General features: G+C 43.5%; 1 protein-coding gene across 1 annotated transcript in view; it reads left to right on the forward strand.

Annotated features, from left to right (window-relative positions):
* The window catches only part of trabd2b (TraB domain containing 2B), a 66,942-nt gene that overhangs the window by 31,463 nt on the left and 15,660 nt on the right, over positions 1–19,819 (forward strand). Inside the window, exons 3-4 of the mRNA XM_037115968.1 lie at positions 7,933–8,079; positions 13,361–13,535. Of these exons, the coding sequence (XP_036971863.1) occupies positions 7,933–8,079; positions 13,361–13,535 (322 nt within the window). The remainder of the gene's footprint in view (positions 1–7,932; positions 8,080–13,360; positions 13,536–19,819) is intronic.

Genomic DNA, 19,819 nt, shown 5'->3' on the forward strand with positions numbered 1-19,819 from the left:
GGAGACGTGTTTTAAACATACACGGCTGTTTTCTGCCTGCTCTGTTCTCATACTGTGGAGAAGACTCAGCTCATCTGGTTTGGATAGCATCACACATCATAATGGGAGCCGGATAAATCCGATGGAATTCAACGAAAGTTTTCCCTTGGAAAAAAAAAGCGGACTGTGAAATGTGTTAGGATTAGTGGAGGCCATGATGTTAGAGATGGACTGTAAGCTTTGAGGGAGATAAGGTCGGAGTGACCCGATCTAAAGTACAAAGTCCTTTTATCTCGGGTGAGATCATTTCATTCGCCTCAGATGCAGTTTATTTACATCAGTGATCCTATAGGAAATAAATCTGTGTCTTGAAATAAAGCAGATCAGGCCATTAAAAATAATAAAGCCCTGCAAAGCCAACACATGCTGTTTTTCTTCAGTTCTGAGTGATTCAAAGGAGATCATTTTATAGAACCCAATGCCATAAGTATAGGCTGCACTTTAAGCACATTATAAAAGTAGCAATATAAAAAGATCTCTTTGAATACCAGTGATCGATGCACAAGGAAAGTTAAAAAATAATTTTTATTTAATTTACATCAGAACTGAATTAATTGGTTTGCTTTTGGGCCACATGAGGAAAGTGCAACAGGTTGTAAACTGACTCAACATCAACATGTTGTCACCTTATAAAATGATCGATTAATTAACTATTGCTAACGTCTGGAAGAAATATAACATTACATTTGAAATTATATTAGATCAGATTGATTTTTTCAACTCAGAGGAAATTGTCCTTAGGCACAATATACATAAAAAAAAAACATATAAATATACAAACATACAAGAGATGCAAATATAACAAAGGTTAGCAAATATTCTTTGATGGAGTCATTCTGTGTTTAGAGCCTGTATGTATTTCTGGCCACTTGATGAATGTACGTGCAATATTCACCCTTTTAACCTCTTTTTTGGTCTCCACCAACTCCTGAGACAAGGATCTGGCTATTTAGCTGCTAATTTGACTAGGCAGTCCAAAACCAAAAACCAAAATATCAAGCTTAAAGGTGCTAAAAAAAGATTCTAGAGCAACATATACCACTCCATAATACCACTCCAAGCTCGTAGGACTGCTAGCTGCATGGCTAACTGAAATAATTGTGCAAACGGCTGTTACCCAGATAATGTGCTGCTTCTTTGTATGAATTCGATAACTGACCATTTTTTACATATTATACATTTACTTTACCATTTTTAATCGAGCATCGTTTTTTTTTTACCACACATTTCAGTTCTTTAGTTGGAAATCAGATTCCACCTGTCACATTTATTAGTCCTGTAATGTTCAGCAGTGTTGTCCTCACATAGGGACTCACAGACATATTCCTCTTCGACAGCTCTGTGCTCTTCATGTTGAAAGAAAACAAAAATTAGCACAACTTCCCTCTATAATTTTCCACCACTCTTTCACACCCCACACCCTCTGCTTGTGGGCATTCACGGTGAGAGACCAGCTGTGCGCTTTTTCACTCCGGATCAAGTGATACTTTATTATTTTCTCTGTTTTCAGGGCAGGCAGGAAAGCTGGGATAACTGGCCCAGCAGCAGCGCTGCCAAGTCAAACAGCGGGGTTTATTTGTGGACAAGTGTAGGGGCGACACCCACCCCCCCCATTCACTGGAGACTCTTATTAAGGAGAGACAGGAGGCTCTGGGGACTGGAGGGCTGTATACAGTATGTTTGTTTGTATGGGTGCCTATAGATCTGGTTTCACTGCAGGAAAGAATAAGATAAACAAGTGGAGAAGAGCAGGCAGGGAGGAGGATAGTGGAGAGAATGAACTCAGAGGAAGGGCGGATAGGACAAAAGACAAGGAGGGGGTGGATGTTTAGATGACTTTTACCATTCCGAGCTAAGGGATATCTCCCATCATTGGACCCTCACCCCCTGCCTCAGAGAGGAAATAAGACAGGACCTGAGGAAGAAAGAGGGGGAAGAATAGGAGGCTTTCTGTGGAAGCTGGGAGCAGCAGGCCTCTGCCACTGGGATTGTTCCACTGGTAATCCCTGGATTTCCTAGGCTGAGACAGGAGGTAGACCGGGTAGCGTGAGGGCCTTAGTGAGACAGAGAAAGACAGCGAGCGAGAGAAGAGGGAAGAGAAAGAGAAGCAGAGGCGAAGGAGAAACAATATTCACAAATAATGACCCTGCAGTCGGTGGAAACAATCCGAAATGCCTTCTCTTTCATTTCCTACAGTGAGTGTTTTGTACACAGGTATTGCTCAAAGAGGAATCTGGTGTGTATAATTATAAACGTGTGTGCTTACGGGTGGCTGTGTTTGTGAGTTTGCACGCATGTGTGTGTGTGTGAGTGTATTGTGGGTATTAAGAGGGATAAAGATTTGGAAGAAACAAAGGCTCTGGCTCGCTGCAGCTGATGCCAGATGTGATGAGTTGAAAGTGTTGCTCACCTTCGACGGAGTAAACGATACGTATGCAGAAGGGCGCTGAAGGGCTGTAAAACTACTTTGGCAATGCTCTGACGTTGGAGGTCACGTTGGAGGCATTTTTATGCTGCGGTGTTGCCTTTAAAGCCCTCAACAGGTTACATGATTCCCTTAGAAAGTCTCGAGGATCTTGTTGATAAAACCGTTGGAGACAACAGCGAAGCTATCATGTGAGACTGTCCAGACAACTTTGATGTGGTCTTGTGTGACAGTGTCTTCCCCCTCCTAATGTATTCAAGGTGCTTTTCAGAGCTAACATGGACTAAAAGGTCAGACAACAGGCTTTTAAAACACCCCCGCCACTGCTATATGTACGCTCAAGCATGAAGTCATACTGAGACAGTGCAAGTTGAAAGAAAATGGACACGAGGTTGTTTTTTAATGGTTTTCTACTGTGGCCATGAAGGGGAAAGTACACTCGCACAAATTGGTCCACACCCTTTTTTGGGGTTTTGCTCTGTGGGGAACGGGGATGAGCTATCACACTTCTCCTATTCTTGGGTTGCCCTGGATGTTATTTCAACTCCCCACCTCCTTCCCTTCAGTCACCCCAGGGTGCTGTGAACCCAATCCCCTCTTGTCGTCTGAGCCCGGGGGGGAAGGTGGAAGCTGGCTCGACCCGGAGGAACCCAGCAGTGCGTGTCCCGGGTCAGGGGTCTAGCTACTCTCTTTCTCGGGCGATGAAACACAAGCGGCTCTCAGGGAGACGAGGGCGGTCGAGGGGAACGCACCACCCTGAAACTGTTTGGACTGTTTTCTTTATCAGGGGCTGATTAAATGACCGGAGATAAAGACACAGAGACGGTCTGTCTTCAAAGATGCTCTAAAGCTTTTAAGCATCGGACTGATTGCTGATAAATGTATTCCTGTCCAGCAAAAATGACCAAAAGCACAGCACCATATTTGATTGATAGCTTTGATTTCATCTCGTTTGCTTTTTATAGATTTAAGACCACACTTCCCATTAGTCAGAGAAATGAGGAAATGTGCTTTCTGTCACGAATTTAAGGTCAGCGAGCCAACATTAGAGCTAAGCTCAAAGCACCACTGTGCAATGTGTGCATTATTAGAGCTTCACAGAGCTGCCAGCATGACCGTGAGTCTCTTCCAACCTTTCCCAAATCTTTGCTTTTTTAATTGTAACATACTGGATAACTTTAACGGTGAACTTTTCTAAAAGTAGTACAATGAAAGAAGAAGTCTACAGAGGAAAATAACTTGTTAGAGGCACTGCTTAAAACTCGCAGTCATGTGACCAGGGGTCTCAAATAGAGGCTGCTTCATTACAACAATAGAACCCTGACCAAAGAAGGTTTGTGGTACAACAATCAAACGGATCTCCTACACTGGAAGCCAGTGTGATCAGCATTGCTGTCATACTGGTGAGCACCTAATTAAGAATTTAAGAGGGGAAGGATTAATATGGCAAAACAAAGAAAGAGACAGCAGCATTTTCTTAACTTTGAGATTTAAGTCCTGCATTTACAGCAAACATGAAAGAAAGCCCTCAAATATCCCCTGAGATTATCTCTCATAATCTGATATCAAGAATCTAGACTTTGAAGAGACATTGCAGTAAATTGAGCCCATTCAGAAGAAAAAACTTTGTGCTGATTTGGTTGGGGTGATGCATCAGCAAGTTCATTAACATAACATGAACAACAGAACAGAAATCGCTGTTAACAGGCAAATTCTTCAAATTCGGGATGCTTGTAATTGTTGATAATTGACGTAAAATCAAAATTATTTCTGTGTTGCTGATTCTGATTACAAAGTATAACTTTACAGCGTCAATACAGTGTGGGTCAATAACAAAACCCTTGAATTCTCTTTATTCTCAAAGAATTTCCTTATAATCTGAAAAGAGAGAGAGAAGTGTACAGACATAAACAGCAGAAAGACTAACATATGTGAATTAAACAACCCTCTCAGATCTCCTGCCTGACGTTGGCAGTCACGTCAGGCTTTTCATGCACCTGACTGCCCGTCATACCCAGCACCCAAACACTGTATACCACCTAACCCCAAACAGTCCACCGTGCAAACAGAGAAGACTCACCATCTGCACAGCACATGCTCCTCTCATTGAGAACAAGGCTTTATTTGTCTTTTACCATTCTTTCACACTTTCAGCTCTCTCTGGCTTTTGTTCTCCGCTCTCTGTCTTCCTTGTACTATTAATCCCCCCTTCCTTTGGTTCTTTCTTTCTTTTTTTTTTCTCATCAATTTGCAGGATTGTGGAAATATGCCCCTCATCGTTTTACCACAACGTAGAGAGAAGAAATGAGTAATGGATGGAGCAATTAGAAGAGAAGCTTGGAGAAAGTGAACATGATGGAGGAAAGGAATCGAGGCAGACAGTGCTGATATGTGACAGTGTTAGTTTTTTGTGTTTTTTTTTTTTCTTGATCTGTGTATTAACAGCTGCGCGCCTTTCATTAACGATTAACGAAGATCCTTTTACCGACTCCTACAGCTGTTGAGTAAAGAAGTAGTCCCGGGTATTATATCTTCCCCTCTTTTCCAAAGTTCAGCATTTGGCCTCCACGGTTTGACACTTCCTTCTGTTGTATCGCAGCCCAGAGCCCTTTAGCTCGATCCATCACTCACATTCTCCGACTCAAATTTAAGGAGGTATAATAGGGGAGTGATGTAGTCGACAAGACTGAGCCTTCTCGGCTCCAGCACCTTGTCATCGGCACCTACTCACGCTTCAGACCCGTAAAACCTTCAAACAAGCTAACACTATTGCTAGCAAACAGCCAGGATTTAACGCACTTCAAGGTCCATAGCTGTAACGCACACACGTTGATAAATGACATTTTCTAAACCATAAAAGCTCAGTCTGATTTCCTTTTTTTTTTTTTTTTTTTTTTAAGTTGCTCCCGCTCTTGCTCCCTGCCCTCGTTTTTTTTGTTTTGTTTTGTTTTCCCTCCAAAGCTCACTAATGAATTTTTGGAGGGCTGCTCTCTTGATCGTGGGTTTTCCAAGACCATCCGAGTGCTCCGCTCCTTCCAGCTTTGTTCTTATAAAGCTTTCATTAAATTACAATGGGAGTTTCTCACGCATGTATTGGATGAGACAAAGGGATAAAAACCTGCAGTAGTAAACTGTGTGGAGGACCGTGTCGATGTAAGTTACTCTGTAAAGGCCCGCTTGTAAAAGAGCCGGTCTGTCGGGGTGAGTGGACCACTTCAGCATGAGAACACCCACTCTGTCAGTCAACACATGCATGCGAGCGTGCACACGTATGCATAAACACGCACGCACGCATGCACACACACACACACACGCACACACACAGGGAATGTTTGCATTTTTCCCCTCTCCCCCTCAGCCTCTCCTGCAGTGATTGACGTGCTCTTTCATTCAGCCCAGCACAAACTCAGGCACCATGGTTACAGCTGCAGAGATGTTCTTTCCCCGGGAGACTGACAATATTGAAATAACAACTCCCTTAACAACACAACCAACCACACGCACACACCCTCCCCTCTCGCCACGCATCCTCTCCTTCACTCACCCTCCGGTCTGTCGTGTCTGGCGCAGTTTGCCGTGTAAAGGGAAACTGCTGGAGCTGGCAGTGTCACAAAACAGCCTGGCAGGTGTGTGTGCTCTGCCAGCTCCAGCCCCCTGACTCTGCCCAGGCTCCGCTCTGGTGTTTCTCTTGGAAAAACCCTCGAGACGTGGCGAAGAGCCCTGTGGGTCAAGGACGAGGGTCAGTGGCACCTTGCTGGCACAGAATCGGCATCTGCAGAGGCAGGATTAGCTACTGTGGCTAGTTAGCCACCAGGCAGGTATTAGCATGTCTGGGCCTGGCATCACACCTTCACATGACCTCAAATTCAAAGCAATAAAATAATCTCATGAGAGATGGAAACAGAAATGAGGTAAAGTGTCGTTACTCAGAGAGCAGGGGGGCTTCAGGGCTGAGGTAGGAGCTGAGAAAAGCCTCAAAGTCATTCTGAGGACCGAAATGGTCAAGAGCCATTTCTGGATCTCTGCGCGTAGCAGAAAATCTCCTTGACGAAACGTGGAAAAGAATAAATAAGATCAGACTCAGTTCTTGGTTGTACAGTAGGAGGAAGAGCTCGGGATCAGCCACTGATAGAGAGCTGAGAGGAGGGCGGACACACTTCTGAAGTGAAAGTGGAGCGAGAAAAGAGTGGATAATGAGAGAGTAATTCATGCCTTTAGCTCATCAGTTGTCTCTTCACATTATGAAACAAGTGCGGCTAAAGCCAAAATGCACCCACAAGACTGGTTAGAAAACACAATGACCTCAGAGAGAGGCAGAGAGAGAGAGAGAGAGAGAGAGAGAGAGAGAGAGAGAGAGAGAGAGAGAGAGAGAGTCACAAGGTTGAGCTTAGAGCTTTGGTTGTGATTATCCCTGCGCAAAGGTTACCTGGAGTTGAAACATTCAATATGCACGATATGGGCATTCGTGATTGCAAAAACATTACTTAATTGCGTGAGTTACGAGCTAGACTTTTGACATCGGGCTCAATCAGTTGAGCAGCTGTATCGGCCTTAAGCTGCTCCACAAATCACCCGCTGCTCGGATGCTGACGTTCTCCCTGCAGTATTTTCTGAAACTCTAGTCAGGTTTCTTAGTAATTAGGATCGAAGCGCACGGATCAGACCAGTGTGGTTTGAAGATATGATGAGCTGAGTCTAATCAAGTCAGATGAAACTATCTTACTGGGTTCCATGTAGAACTGTGTGTAATCTGCTGCGTGCAAAATTAACAAAAAAAAAAAACAAAAAAAAACACACACACACCTCTGGTTCATGTAAGAGAGCTAAGGGGTGATTGACAACTTGGTCCCGGCTGCCAGGCCAGTCAGAGGTGGCGTGGGATCGTAGAGGGCGGGAGCAGGGACGTTAACCCCTGGTGTCTAGGACAGCTGTGGAGTCGCTGCTCTGGCTGGCGGCTGCACGCTATAAATTCTCTCTAAAGAGGGTTTACTTTTGATTTTAATGGGTGCCGTAAATTTACAGCACCCCGGCCTGGTGAGAGAGATGGACGGGTTATTTTTTTTAAAGGGTCTCTCTCTCTCTCTCTCTCTCCTTCTCTCTCTTTCTCTCGCCCTTTCCTCCCCTGTTTTCTGCCTCCATCAGAGGAAAGTCAGTGGAGCTTTGCCATGACTTTTGTGGTCTGCTTTTACCTGTAGTCAGCCCGTATGGAAAGTGTATGAAAATATCCTGAAAGAAAAGGCTGCAAAAGAAACTTCACCGACAGTCGGGAATAACGGCTTCATTGTATATTAAGGTCACATTATACAGTATTTTTTAGAGCTACGCTGGCCGTGCTTGCACAGTTTCTCCCCTTTCATGGCAAATTCTTCCACAGCGCAGAGCGGAGAGAAATGAGTTTGTGGATGCAGAAACTAAAAGCACCCTTCCTGTCCTGTCCTGTCTGTCCGTCTGTCTGTCCCTCCCTGCAGGTGCTGTTTGCCTTGAACCAGACGCTGCTGCAGCACGAGGGCGTCCGAGCGGGCAGCCTGCAAGGCTCGTACACCACCGAAGACCTCATTACCCACTACAACTGTGGAGACCTCAGCTCCATCATCTTCAACCACGACACCTCACAGGTCGGTCAAAAGTCCAGTCACTCGTGATCCACTTGTCTCCTTCAGTTGAGATTGTATCTACTTTTGCAGCTTGTGAATTAAAACAGCTGATTTTGAAATAGGGTAACCATAAAAAAGCACAGATGATCATATAAATGACAAAATGCCATCACTGCTCTTTGCTGAAAACTCGAACATATTGAATATTTCCTGCCATATTTTCCCCGGTTACTGATGGAAAATTCTTTAGGCTTCTAGGAAACTGCTTTTTGTGGGAGGGGGTTACAAACACATTGTAACCAAAAGATGTCCCATAATAAGCTACTCAGACAATACAAAATTGTCACACAATGCAATATTGGCCTGATAGGTGGAAGCAATCATCATATACTGCCCATCATCAATCAAACACACTTTACTTTGTTAGCAGTTACTCTCAATTTTACATGTTTCAAAATTTGTACCCAAAAGTTTGGATGTTTTGTCTATTTGTAGTTGTTTGTAGGATTATACCCAATGATTCACACCTGTGGTTTCACCCACACACTCATCCTCACTCTATCAGTTCAAATAAGACCAACCGCTGACGGACAATGAACGGTGCACGGTTGGCTTTTATTTATTAAACTTCATCGTACGTAGACATTCGTTACTGGTTCTGCAACGGAGAGACTGGTTTCCTGGTCATAAAACATGACAAGTATATGATTGGTTGTTAAGATCCAACTTGTGGTCCGCTTGCCAAGTGTTCCATGTGCTCTGACACAAGGACCATCCAGAAAACATCTCTGCACCGTTGGTATCACATAAAATTCTACTATCCCCTCCTGTATTCACTTAAGGGCCAAACGTTTCAGAGGCCTTTACTCTCTGCCAAGAATGAAATGATCTGGAGTGAGGGTGAATCTTTTAGATTTTTGGGGGTTCTGTTTGTTTCTGATATATCAAAATATTCACACAAAAATGCCAACAACTTGCAGCCTTAATCCAAAAACATTTGTAACGGTATTCAAACCCCCCCAGTCTGTCAGACCAACGATTTGAGCTGGCAGCCCACTCATACCCACTTGTCTGCCATTACGCTATCATCGCCTCAAACTTTTAGGCTCGCACATCAATTCCACAAAACTGCACATTGCCGTCTTAATCTCCTCTCAACCTCAAAGTTACTTGATAGTCTGACACTTTAATAGCTCTGGACTCGGCCGTAAATACACCGGCCGACCTCCTCTAACTTAGTGTTTCCTAACATGGCCTCCACCGCTTCAGTGATGGCCTCCTCATCAGTCATCACACCCAGCTCCGCTAGCTGTCAAAAAGGCCATTCAGTATGCAGTGCGCACACATACGTAGGCGCCACCCTCGAACGCAGATTTACTCGAAAGCCCTCCTCGTGAGTCAATTATGCCGTGTCAACCTCCCTCACTGATCCTCAAGTCTCATTAAAGCTAACGCACCATGTAACCTCAACTCGCCGCTCAGCTGCAGAGATTCCACAAAGTCAGAGCAAGTACGCACAACTTACTGTTCAGCCAATCCACTCCACAAAAGACACACACATATCTCCCTTTTTTTCCCTCCCTATCATCTGTGTCTATCCGTCTCTGTCTCTCCGGGGGCCATGAAGGGCTCGTTAGCCACGGTTTCAACCTGCAGCCGCTGCTACATTCGTCTCCTGCATGAGAAACTTTGAATCATACCAGTGTGTACCCCTGCTCCTCGTGTCATAATAACATGTATTAACATTCCCCAGCACATGCTAGAGCAATCAGACGCCTGACTGTGGTGCCTGCCTCCTGATGATCTATAGCAGGTTTGTGTCTGTGTGTGAGCGCTCAGTGCTGTAAAAGAGCAGGTGTTTTTTGATAGATTAGGACGTAATCCAGAGGCCTCCGACACTCCCGTTGCTCTCCCAGCTCAACCTTCATCATATTAGAAAGAGGCTGATGATGGGCTCCAGAGCAGCGAGGCCAAGCAGCCTTTTCGACATCCAAGGTTCCGATTAAAAAAAACTCCACAAAGACAAGTGGGATACAAGCGACTTCAAAGTAAGGAAAGGGAAGGAAAAGAAAGGAAAGGAATAAGGTATAAGAACATGAAAGGAAAAAAAATGACTACAAAGAGCCAAATCATAAAGAAAGAATAGAAGACAGTTAATTGCTGGAAGGATGGTCTGACTTAGCAAGTGAGTACAGAGCGATACCAGTAGTGAGGAAGGGAGGAAATATCTCCCTGCCACTCCACATTTCCTGTGCAGGTTGGGATACAAAGCAGCTAATGGCCTTTGCCGTGATAACTTATCTGCATTTACCGCGACACTCCCACCTTGACCCCTCTCCGACCCCACACTTTTTACCCTCGTCACGAAACACTCACGCTATCCTCGTTCGTAGGAGCAATGATGAAGCACTCCTTCTCCACCTCTCACTCTCTGCAACTTATTTCCTCTGTATTCGTCCAACTCTGCTTCACTTTACCAGTGAATCATGAACAACTGTCAGTCTGGGTGAACCCGGTTCATTCATGATGATAAAACACAGATAGATACAAGACTTTAGGCTACTGATATCTGTGTGAATGACACTTATTTCATTTCGTCCTGGCTTTTTTTTCACTCTGAGTAACCGTGTCTGTAGAAAAGAATGGGATTTGGATTTGATCAGGTCTTGAAATTAACAACCACCGGCCAAAAAATGTAGCAGATGACCTCATTATATTATATGCACTTGTCAGGGATCTTTGTCTATCTCAGGTTTACTCTGAGCAAATTTAGTTTGCGTTATACAGACAGATACTATTGAAAAGACATTAATTTTATTGTAAATGGTTTGATATAAAAAAAACATTAAGCTTTGACAAAAATCCTAACATTTAAAAGTAACCTGTAGACACTATTTTATCTTTGTAAGTTAAAGGGGAACTCCATCTATTTACCACATTGAAGTATGTTTACAGGTCTTGAGGAGTTCTACAGCATATTTTTTTTTTATTCCACACTTTCTTTTTCCTTTTCAAATCCTGCAGCCTACATTACCCACATTGCAACTTGTCATGCCACAATGTCAACTGTCACAATGGATGGTTTGATAAAAAAGCATAAAAATTGATGCAGTCGCACTAGGTTTATCGTCTTTTCAAAAACTTGGGGCCTAGATTACCCAAAATGCAACACTGCTGCATCAGAGATTGGGTTTGGGTATGGTCATAGTGCTCAATATTGAGATGCTAGCTTCAAGGACTGGGCAACGGAGGTCTGATAAGTGGACTTTCTATCTAATTCATCCCTGACAGTGATTTGAAAATTGGTGGACTTCCCGTTAATGGGAATTGCAAATCAAATAATTAAATATCTGCCAGAGGTATGAATTAGAACCTCTCAACCATTATGCGAAACAGGCTGTAAGAGGAGCGGTCGGGGGAGTGAGAGAAAAAGCAGCACCTTGTTCACATGTGGTACAATAAATCCCCCCATGTATCGAGTATTCAGACACCCCACACATGCACACACACATACACACACTGATTTATGCACCATTTGCAGCTGGTCTGCTGAAGTGTGAACTTGTAACTCAGTTTTAGACAGCGACTGCATGTATAAATGTGTGTTCTCGTCACACTTAAATACAATTCCAGATTAAACACATATGCATATGTTCACTCCAGCGCACATGGAAACATAAAAACGTGCTGTTACAAATCAACTCAAAACTTTCCTTCTGACTTGGGAAGTCACCTCGGAGGTACTGCTCCTCAGATGAGACACCGGCGGAGGAAGGTGACAGAAGGACTGTTTAGAGAGTGACAGGCAGTAGAGCTCATTGAACCCTCCTTGTAGTTGGTGAGCCAAACCGCTCTGACACATAATTTCAAGCATTTAGAAAACCCAGAGGTGCACGATAAAGGTCCACACATCATCTATATCGGCCAATAAAAGCTTTAAAATGAACCTTACTACCAATTAGACAGGCCGATAAGATGAGCTGTAGTTATATACATGTGATAAGACATGTTGACTTAAAAAGGACTGGTATTGCCACTGGTAACTAGCAAGAAAGAGTTGGAAAACATTGTTTTACTGGCTACTCAAGTCTGTGTTGTCCCCTCAGTCTTTGTCTTTGCCTGCTCTCTAGTCCTTGTGTGTTTCCTGTGTTCCTGATTTGTTCCTTGTGGTTTTGTGGTTTGTCCTCAGTGTTTGTAATACTTTGGCATTTTCCTTTGCACTTTTGGATTTTGGGATTTTGAGACATTAGCACATTAAAGCTTGCTTTTTGTTCTTTACCTTCCTGTGCCTTGATTTGGGGTCCTTTTTGTGTAACTTATGACAATACATATCTAATACGTATGTATAAACATATACATTTATATTGTAGAGACAAAAAGCAATAAAAGTGCGATGAACTGAAGTGTGAATCTGGAACTCTGGACTCCAAAGTAGGAAGTCCAACACATGGAAAAGAATTTTAGCACCACAATAGTATAAACAGCCCTCAGTTAGGAAAAGACGTATTTTTTACTGGCAGAAGACAGCATGCCAGGAAGAGCGAACGGACCAAATGGACGCACTCTGGTGTACTGGGATTTCACCTATCTCCAATATTTCATACTTTATTGCATATATATCAAGCAAAGGAGCCAGAAAAAGTCAAATGCAGGTACAGTGATACCCTGAGAGGAAGCAGAAGAACTGAAGACAGAGAAAGTGAGACCGTGTGCGTCTGAGTTGGACAGCTAAGACCCCGATGCCAAACGCAGACGACCCCACGTCTGACCCCGCTCATCCTCACAGATTAACAGCCTGTTGAATCCAGCGATGCGGCCAAGAGGGGAACGAAGCGCAGACTGTCTCCGCCTGTCTGGCTCTTAATAAATCACAAAGCAATTAAGCACACTTTCACACGCTCACACTGGCAGATGCACTGTACAAACACACATATAACCGCATTATTGTACGCAGTCACATTGCTCACACAGCCATAGTGTTGACACTTCCCCCCTCTCCTTCATTCATCGATGCCGTCTCATTTAAACGCCAGCTTGTGCAGTATTGCATTGGTCATTTTCTGTCAGGCGTCACATCACAAACACTCCTGGTTGCCAGGTCTCACACTCACATGGGCCCACACATTTGCCAGGTTGTCACCAACACCCCCATTCAGTCCTCCTCTTTCATCCCTCTCATTTTCTATCCCTGTCGATTTCTTTCACACCAGCTCTTTCTTTTTGTGTGTTTGATGTAAATGACTCGTGGCGGCTTTACTCTGCTACGGATTTTAACCATTAAAATGTTCTCACTTTCTCTCAGCTGCCTCACTTCATCAACAGCTCCCTGCCAGCCCACGACCGCCTGACGGCCCTGCAGATCGACAGCTACTTCCGCCAGGAGCTCATCTACAAACGCAACGAGCGAATGGCTCGCCGTGTGTCCGCCTTGCTGCAGAGAAACCCCAACCAGACATACTTTTTCGCTTTTGGTGCAGGTAAGGGAGTCTCAAACACTGCATGGGGGATTAGTTTCTTGCCCTTGCCACAGCATCTGACCTTTAAACATGCTGGTTACATGAGAAAAATGAGTATACACAATGAGTATCCAACATGGCAGCTACTCTGACCTAAGTCTCTATTTTTACATTAGATGGGGTCTTTCCAAATACATTCTGATTGGAGCTGAGAGTGTGTGTTTGCATGTAATTGTGAAGTGAAAGAGAGATCAGGTTTGTTTTGGTCCGGAACACTGATCCTGTCAGCACTAATGTGTGTTTATGGTGAACAATTTGCTCTCCTTCGTGTTTGAGAGCAAATCTGGAGAAAAAGCAGGACAATAATAGTGCACAATGGTTCCCAGATCTCTGGCATGAAAAACACGTATACACACACAAACATGCACGCATGTACACAAATACGTGCACACACAAACACACACCTCTGTCTTTCTTACACATGCACAGAAGTCTCAGTTACAGCCAGCTCCCACCTCAGAAATGAAGAAACCATGAGCTGTTTGTTTCAATTAGCATTCCTGGCTAATGCTGCTAATGTTTCCTGAATGGTGTGGTGTGTCCTGAGGGAAATGTGTGTATCCGTGTGTGAGTGTGTGCGTGTATCAACATACGCATACATGTAACTGTGTTTGCCCACAAAAGCAGGTGGTGGGTGGGTGTCTGTTTACTGTACGACTGTGTGTCTGCGCTTATGCATCTGAAAATGGGTGGTACCGCCTCTAGGGTTTGTGTGTGGTTGTACCTGTGTGTGTGTGTGTGTGTGTGTGTGTGTGTGTGTGTGTGTGTGTGTGTGTGTGTGTGTGTGCCACAGTGTATGATTAATACTGGATGCCTGCGTCCTTCCTCTGAGCATTTCTGCTCCCTCTGCTCTTTGTGCTGTTTGGACAAGGCTGCTGTTGCACCATCCAGCTGCCATGTGTGTGTCCATGGACCGAATACTGCAAAATAGCATGTGTGCTATGAAGGAGGCAGGAATTTGTGCAACAGCACTTTATTAAGTGGCATTTCTCTGAAGTGTCCGTAGATGAAATAATGAGGGTTGACGATGTGTCCCTCTCCTGTTGCACATTGTGTTTATGAAACAGTGGAAGTCATGTTGACCTCAGAAAGCAAACGATCCAAGTCTAACTCCTCAGGCTAAAAAAGGGTAGGAGGAGTTGGAGAGTAGTGAGGAAGTAAAGAAAAAAAACAGTCATGTTTCCCATTACAAGATGTTAGCAATGTTTTACTGTTTAATCCATGCACGGATGAATGGGATGTGAAAACATTTTCCTTAGACAGCCGGGAGACAATTTCGTTGTCTTCTGTCAAAACATACCGCATGCCATTAATGTTTACATCCTGTTCTGCCATGAGCACAAGTGTGTCTGTAAGTGTGCACACACTTCCTTCTGCGTGGTGATTGACTTGCCACGTGTAGCTCAGGAGAAAGAAAATAGCTCCTACATGAAACTGTTTCATGATTTCTGGAAAGAGGCATCACTGTTTTGTTTCTTTTGCCTCCATTTAACCAGGTCTATATAGTCCTATTGAGATCATAGATCTCTTTTACAAGGGAGACCTGGCCAACACAACTGAGCACAGAGTTACAACAGTAAAGTAACCAAATATCCATGTGCACACTATCAGATCAAACAGCTGCACACCATCATAGTTTTAAAATCATTAATACGTACAATATTCTTAAGTTTTATTCAGTCTGTAAATCGCTCCATGCAGTAGGTGCTGACAAACTCAATGCTTTCTTTCCCAATTCAGTTTGGACTTTGGGAACAGCGAATAGTGAAATGCCAAGCAATCAAAGGCTGTGCTTTACACATTTCAAGTTTAAAAGAGGAGATAAGTTAATGGGAAGTTTGCAGAGCATTTGTAAAAACACACATACCAATGACTGAGGTGGCCTGCACCTAAAGCAGAACGATTCACTTTCAAGTACCACACACAAAGATGAGTAAGAAAACCACTGTTTGTGATCAACCTCAGAGCCCGATGATGCATACAATCCAGCACAGCATGTGAGGTCACTGGCAGAGGCTGTTGAGTTTGTTGAGTTGTTGCAATTTCTTTTTTTTTCTTTTCTTTTTTTTTTTTTGCATTTGGAACTCCACAAGCCATCTAGTTCCATTATCTTTGAAACGAGGCAGACAACTCTACGGCTGGTATCTCCAAAACTCAGCGACTCACACCAAAACTAGGTCATTGGTTCTCGACCTCGGGGTCGGGCCATGATCACCAACCAGTGGGTTGAAAGGTATTTATGGATAAAAATAAAATAAAATAAAATAAAATAAACATGAATATGCTTTTTTTGTTTCAGACAGGACTGTCCCTTTAAGTTGAAGTGAAAGCTTTGACGTAGCCCTGTACTTGTGTGTGAGAGCTGAGTTTAAACTAAAGCACAGAGAGTGGAAAGTTAAATTGCACTTGTAGGTCATGATTAAATGACTGATTCCCTCGAGATTAAGACAATTCAACAATTCGAGTCTGAATGTACTAGGTTGTTTTCCTGGGCAGCTCTTGGATGTCAATAGGGCAGTGATGAGAAAAAGGACGGTGTTCATCTGTGGATAAATACGTGACTGTTGCTGATTCTCAGACTTCATCAGCTGACACTGAGCAGATTACTGACAGTTCCTCGCCTGCATTTTAACTTGGTATAGATACTGATATATGACAGTGTGCAACAATGTCGAACTTTTGTCATTTTGGAACTTAGGGACTACGGAGGGTCGCATGTTTTGGCGCTTGTGTTTCCGGGTTGCACTCTGTTGAATGTTTGCACATCAGGAAGGCAGCTATGTGTTAGCGTTCCCGTGTGTCCAACCTGGTCTGGATAGAGGGGAGGTGAACGTGTGTGCCGGGTCACCTACAGGCTGCAGTGCGTGTGAGAGACCTGACAGCTAGTGTGAGGTGATACGAGCCATTACAGTTAGCCCCCCCCCCCCCCCCCCGGTGTGCGCACACACACACACACGCACGCACACACATACAGTAAACACAGTCGTCTCAGTAAGGGCCTTGGGAAGGCAGAGCAGATACAGTCAATGAAGGCCAGATTTACATGAAAGAGCGCTGGGGAAATTCGTGCAGCACGTTCATCCAATTTTGCGCTCGCAATCTGCATGTAATTAGTGTCTGATTTACAACAGCAGAAGCTAATTAAGTCACTGGTTACTTAGGCTGCCCCTCTAGGTTCATTCAAGGAGAACTTCGAAGATTGAAATCAAAAACGGGTAATAAAAAAAGAAATATATATCAATTACAGTGTGTTACGGGTATTTCAAAAACATTTGCTAAGACTACAATCACTGGAAAAAAATACTGATCAAATTAAAATGAGTTTAAGGAAGACAAACTATTGCACTGGAAGTCATTAAGTGCACTTTTCAGGAAATCAAGAATGAATTAAATGGAAAATATAAAATGAGATAGACTTTAAGAAAAGCCAAATGGGAGGCACGAGAGCTGATGCCATATCGTTGTGTCGGCACGATGAACGTAAAATTACAACTGTATGACCACACAGGAAAAACTCTTGGCTAATTCACTGCAGATCTGTATACAATACAGGTTATTAAAAGCTAATTCCACAATATACAAGCAAAAATGTGTAGTTGATCTAGTAGTGACGGTTAGTAAATCCAGCTGAACATCTGTCCACCACACTTATCATGTCTCCCTCCATTACAGAAGAAGGACAGAGATCTATATACTTGGCTGAATAGACACAAGTTGTGTCTCTGATGACAAACTGGGCAGATTTACGAAAAACAAGACACAAAAGGCTTCATAAATCAGCCTTCATGAAGTCTCTCCCATGCTCTAATCACAAAGCTTCCTTTCTCTCATCTATTATTTCTGTCTTTAGGATGCTGACTCATGCCTTTACGGTCCTGTAACTGTCCCCGCTGGTCCCAGTTTCCCTCTGGCCGTAACCAGCCATGAAGTTTTATCATCCAATGATGCCAGGACGTATTAAGTGACGGCCTGGACTCCCAGAAATCTGAGTGCGCTCTAAGATTTTTCAAAAAAAAAAAAAAAGAGTTGTGGAAGTGGTGAGGCTTGCTTTGTGAACAAGATAGCATGATTACAATCTCGACGCAATGCGTATTTTGAGTCATGACGAGGACAGGAGGTGTCCAGATTAAGGTTGTGCAGACATATTTCAAAATAAATACGGCCTGGGGAGATGTGTAACAGCAGATTTGAGGCCAAATGTGGGCGTACGATAATGAGATCACATAAAATCCAATCTTTATGGTTAGATCTCAAAAATCACATTAACATGACGTGCATTGGTTCATACAGCCTTTTCTTGTGGATTATAAAATGGAATAATCATAATTTGATCCAGCTGTTTGTCTGACAGGCCAATGCTCTCTCTCTCTCTCTCTGTCTCTCTCTCTCTCCCTCTTTGTTGCTTTGTTTTTGTCTATTTATGTCAAGTGGCTGTTTTTGTGTTTATCTGGTTGCATTTCTGCCACGCAGGAGATAAATATTAATGGCCCCTCTAGCCGTGTTTCCCATTGGACCCTGTTCACTTCCAGCCTGAACCGTGTCCAGAGCGCTGAAGGAAAACAGGGGCTGTCGGGAAAGAGCCGGGGGCAGCGCTCAGGTCAAGGCCCTCTAGAGTAACCAATGTCGAAGTCCGTCCAGGAGTTTTTTCACAGGGTAATTAAACTATACGGCGTGTGTGTAAAGTGGTTCAGGCAGGAAATCCATCTCTGCTCAGCTCAGCACCTTACCTCCCAGCCTCCCCCTTTCCTCTCGCTGTACACCTACACTTTCCTGTGGCACAAGTACTTCTATGTGCTACATGTATGCTTTTGTACTTGCTCGAGCAGTTTCTGTCTCTTTTTTTTTTTTTTACTCCGGCCTGCACACATCTGCATGCACGCACATGTTGTAACAGACATTCTTTATTTTTCCTCACTTTTACCAACAGGTTATTAATATAAATTACAGAGGTACAAGAGCTCCAGCAGGCATAATTGAATTACCCCAGGCAGTATAAAAGAGACTGACTGAGCAGTATTAGTCTCCACTGGAGACCAAAATCGGAGCCAAGATTTTATGATATTGATGGTCCACAGAAGCAACTCAGTCAACTTCAGTCTCTGTTTGAGTTGGTAATGCAGCATATATTTTGATTTCTTGTGCTGGGAGTTTTTCTCATTGTAAGCCTACATCAGTAAAACTCCACTAATTACTTATTGTTTTTGTTTTTTTTTCTTTTAAACTACATGTAATATTGAAGAGGTTGCTCCAGGCAGCTATTAAACCTCATTTACAGTATCTGGTTTATTTGCTTTATAGTTTTAATTCCCCAAATTTTATAGGCAGTAGCAACATTTTTTCAGCAAAACAAGCAAGGAAAAAAAACAAACATATGCTATCAGCCTAGCAACAGTTGACAAAGTTAGCACGTAGCTACAGGAGTGAGGAAAGCAAGCAGCTAACGTAGAAATTGTTGGCTAGTGGAGGCTAATCCAGAGTTAAAGAAGACTGAGAAGACAGGAGAGACAGGAGCCACAACAGAGCGTCTCAGACAGACGGGGAAGACAGTGCTGCACCAGTGGACAGAATAAAATGGACATGTTTTTTGAGCATTAAAGCCCAAAATAAAGACATAAACCTGCCAATTAGCATAATTTGTCTCCTTTAAAATAATCTCTTTTTAATGACACATTACAACTCCTGTACAATAGTTGAACAGTTCCCATCAGGCAACACTGCTCTATCTGCTGGATGTGTTGGCATGCTAACACATCAGCCATAACAACATCATTAGGTAATAATATGTTAAGGCTGTGTGCATGTTTCCTTGTTTGACATTTAGCAAAATAAGCCGTTTCGCTTTGTCGCTGTGCGTTAGACGAGACAACTGATCCCACTTTGTAGCTATCCGTGGTGAACAGCCAAACTTCGCAAAAAAATGGGGGGGTGTTTTGGCTGAAGCGAGCCACACTGTGTTACTGATTGAATATTTATCTAAAACTGCGATTCAGCTTTTCCATCGTCTTTCCCTCCGTCTCCTCACAGGCTCTCATCCTGTTCCTTCAAACCGCTGTGGTCGCTGCTGTTTACTATTACTATCAGCGTTATGTAATGACGTTAGTGTTCTGTGTGAGGCCAAGTGAACACATCACTGTTTCCCCTTGGACCGAATGACACAGCAGCGGCAGATGATAGCAGTAAAGGGAGAGCATGCTCGCAGACATGCCGTACACATTTTGGACACTTGTTCTGTTGCTCTACTGTAA

This window comes from Acanthopagrus latus, chromosome 11 (genome assembly GCF_904848185.1).
Source record: "Acanthopagrus latus isolate v.2019 chromosome 11, fAcaLat1.1, whole genome shotgun sequence".
Lineage (NCBI taxonomy): Eukaryota > Metazoa > Chordata > Actinopteri > Spariformes > Sparidae > Acanthopagrus > Acanthopagrus latus.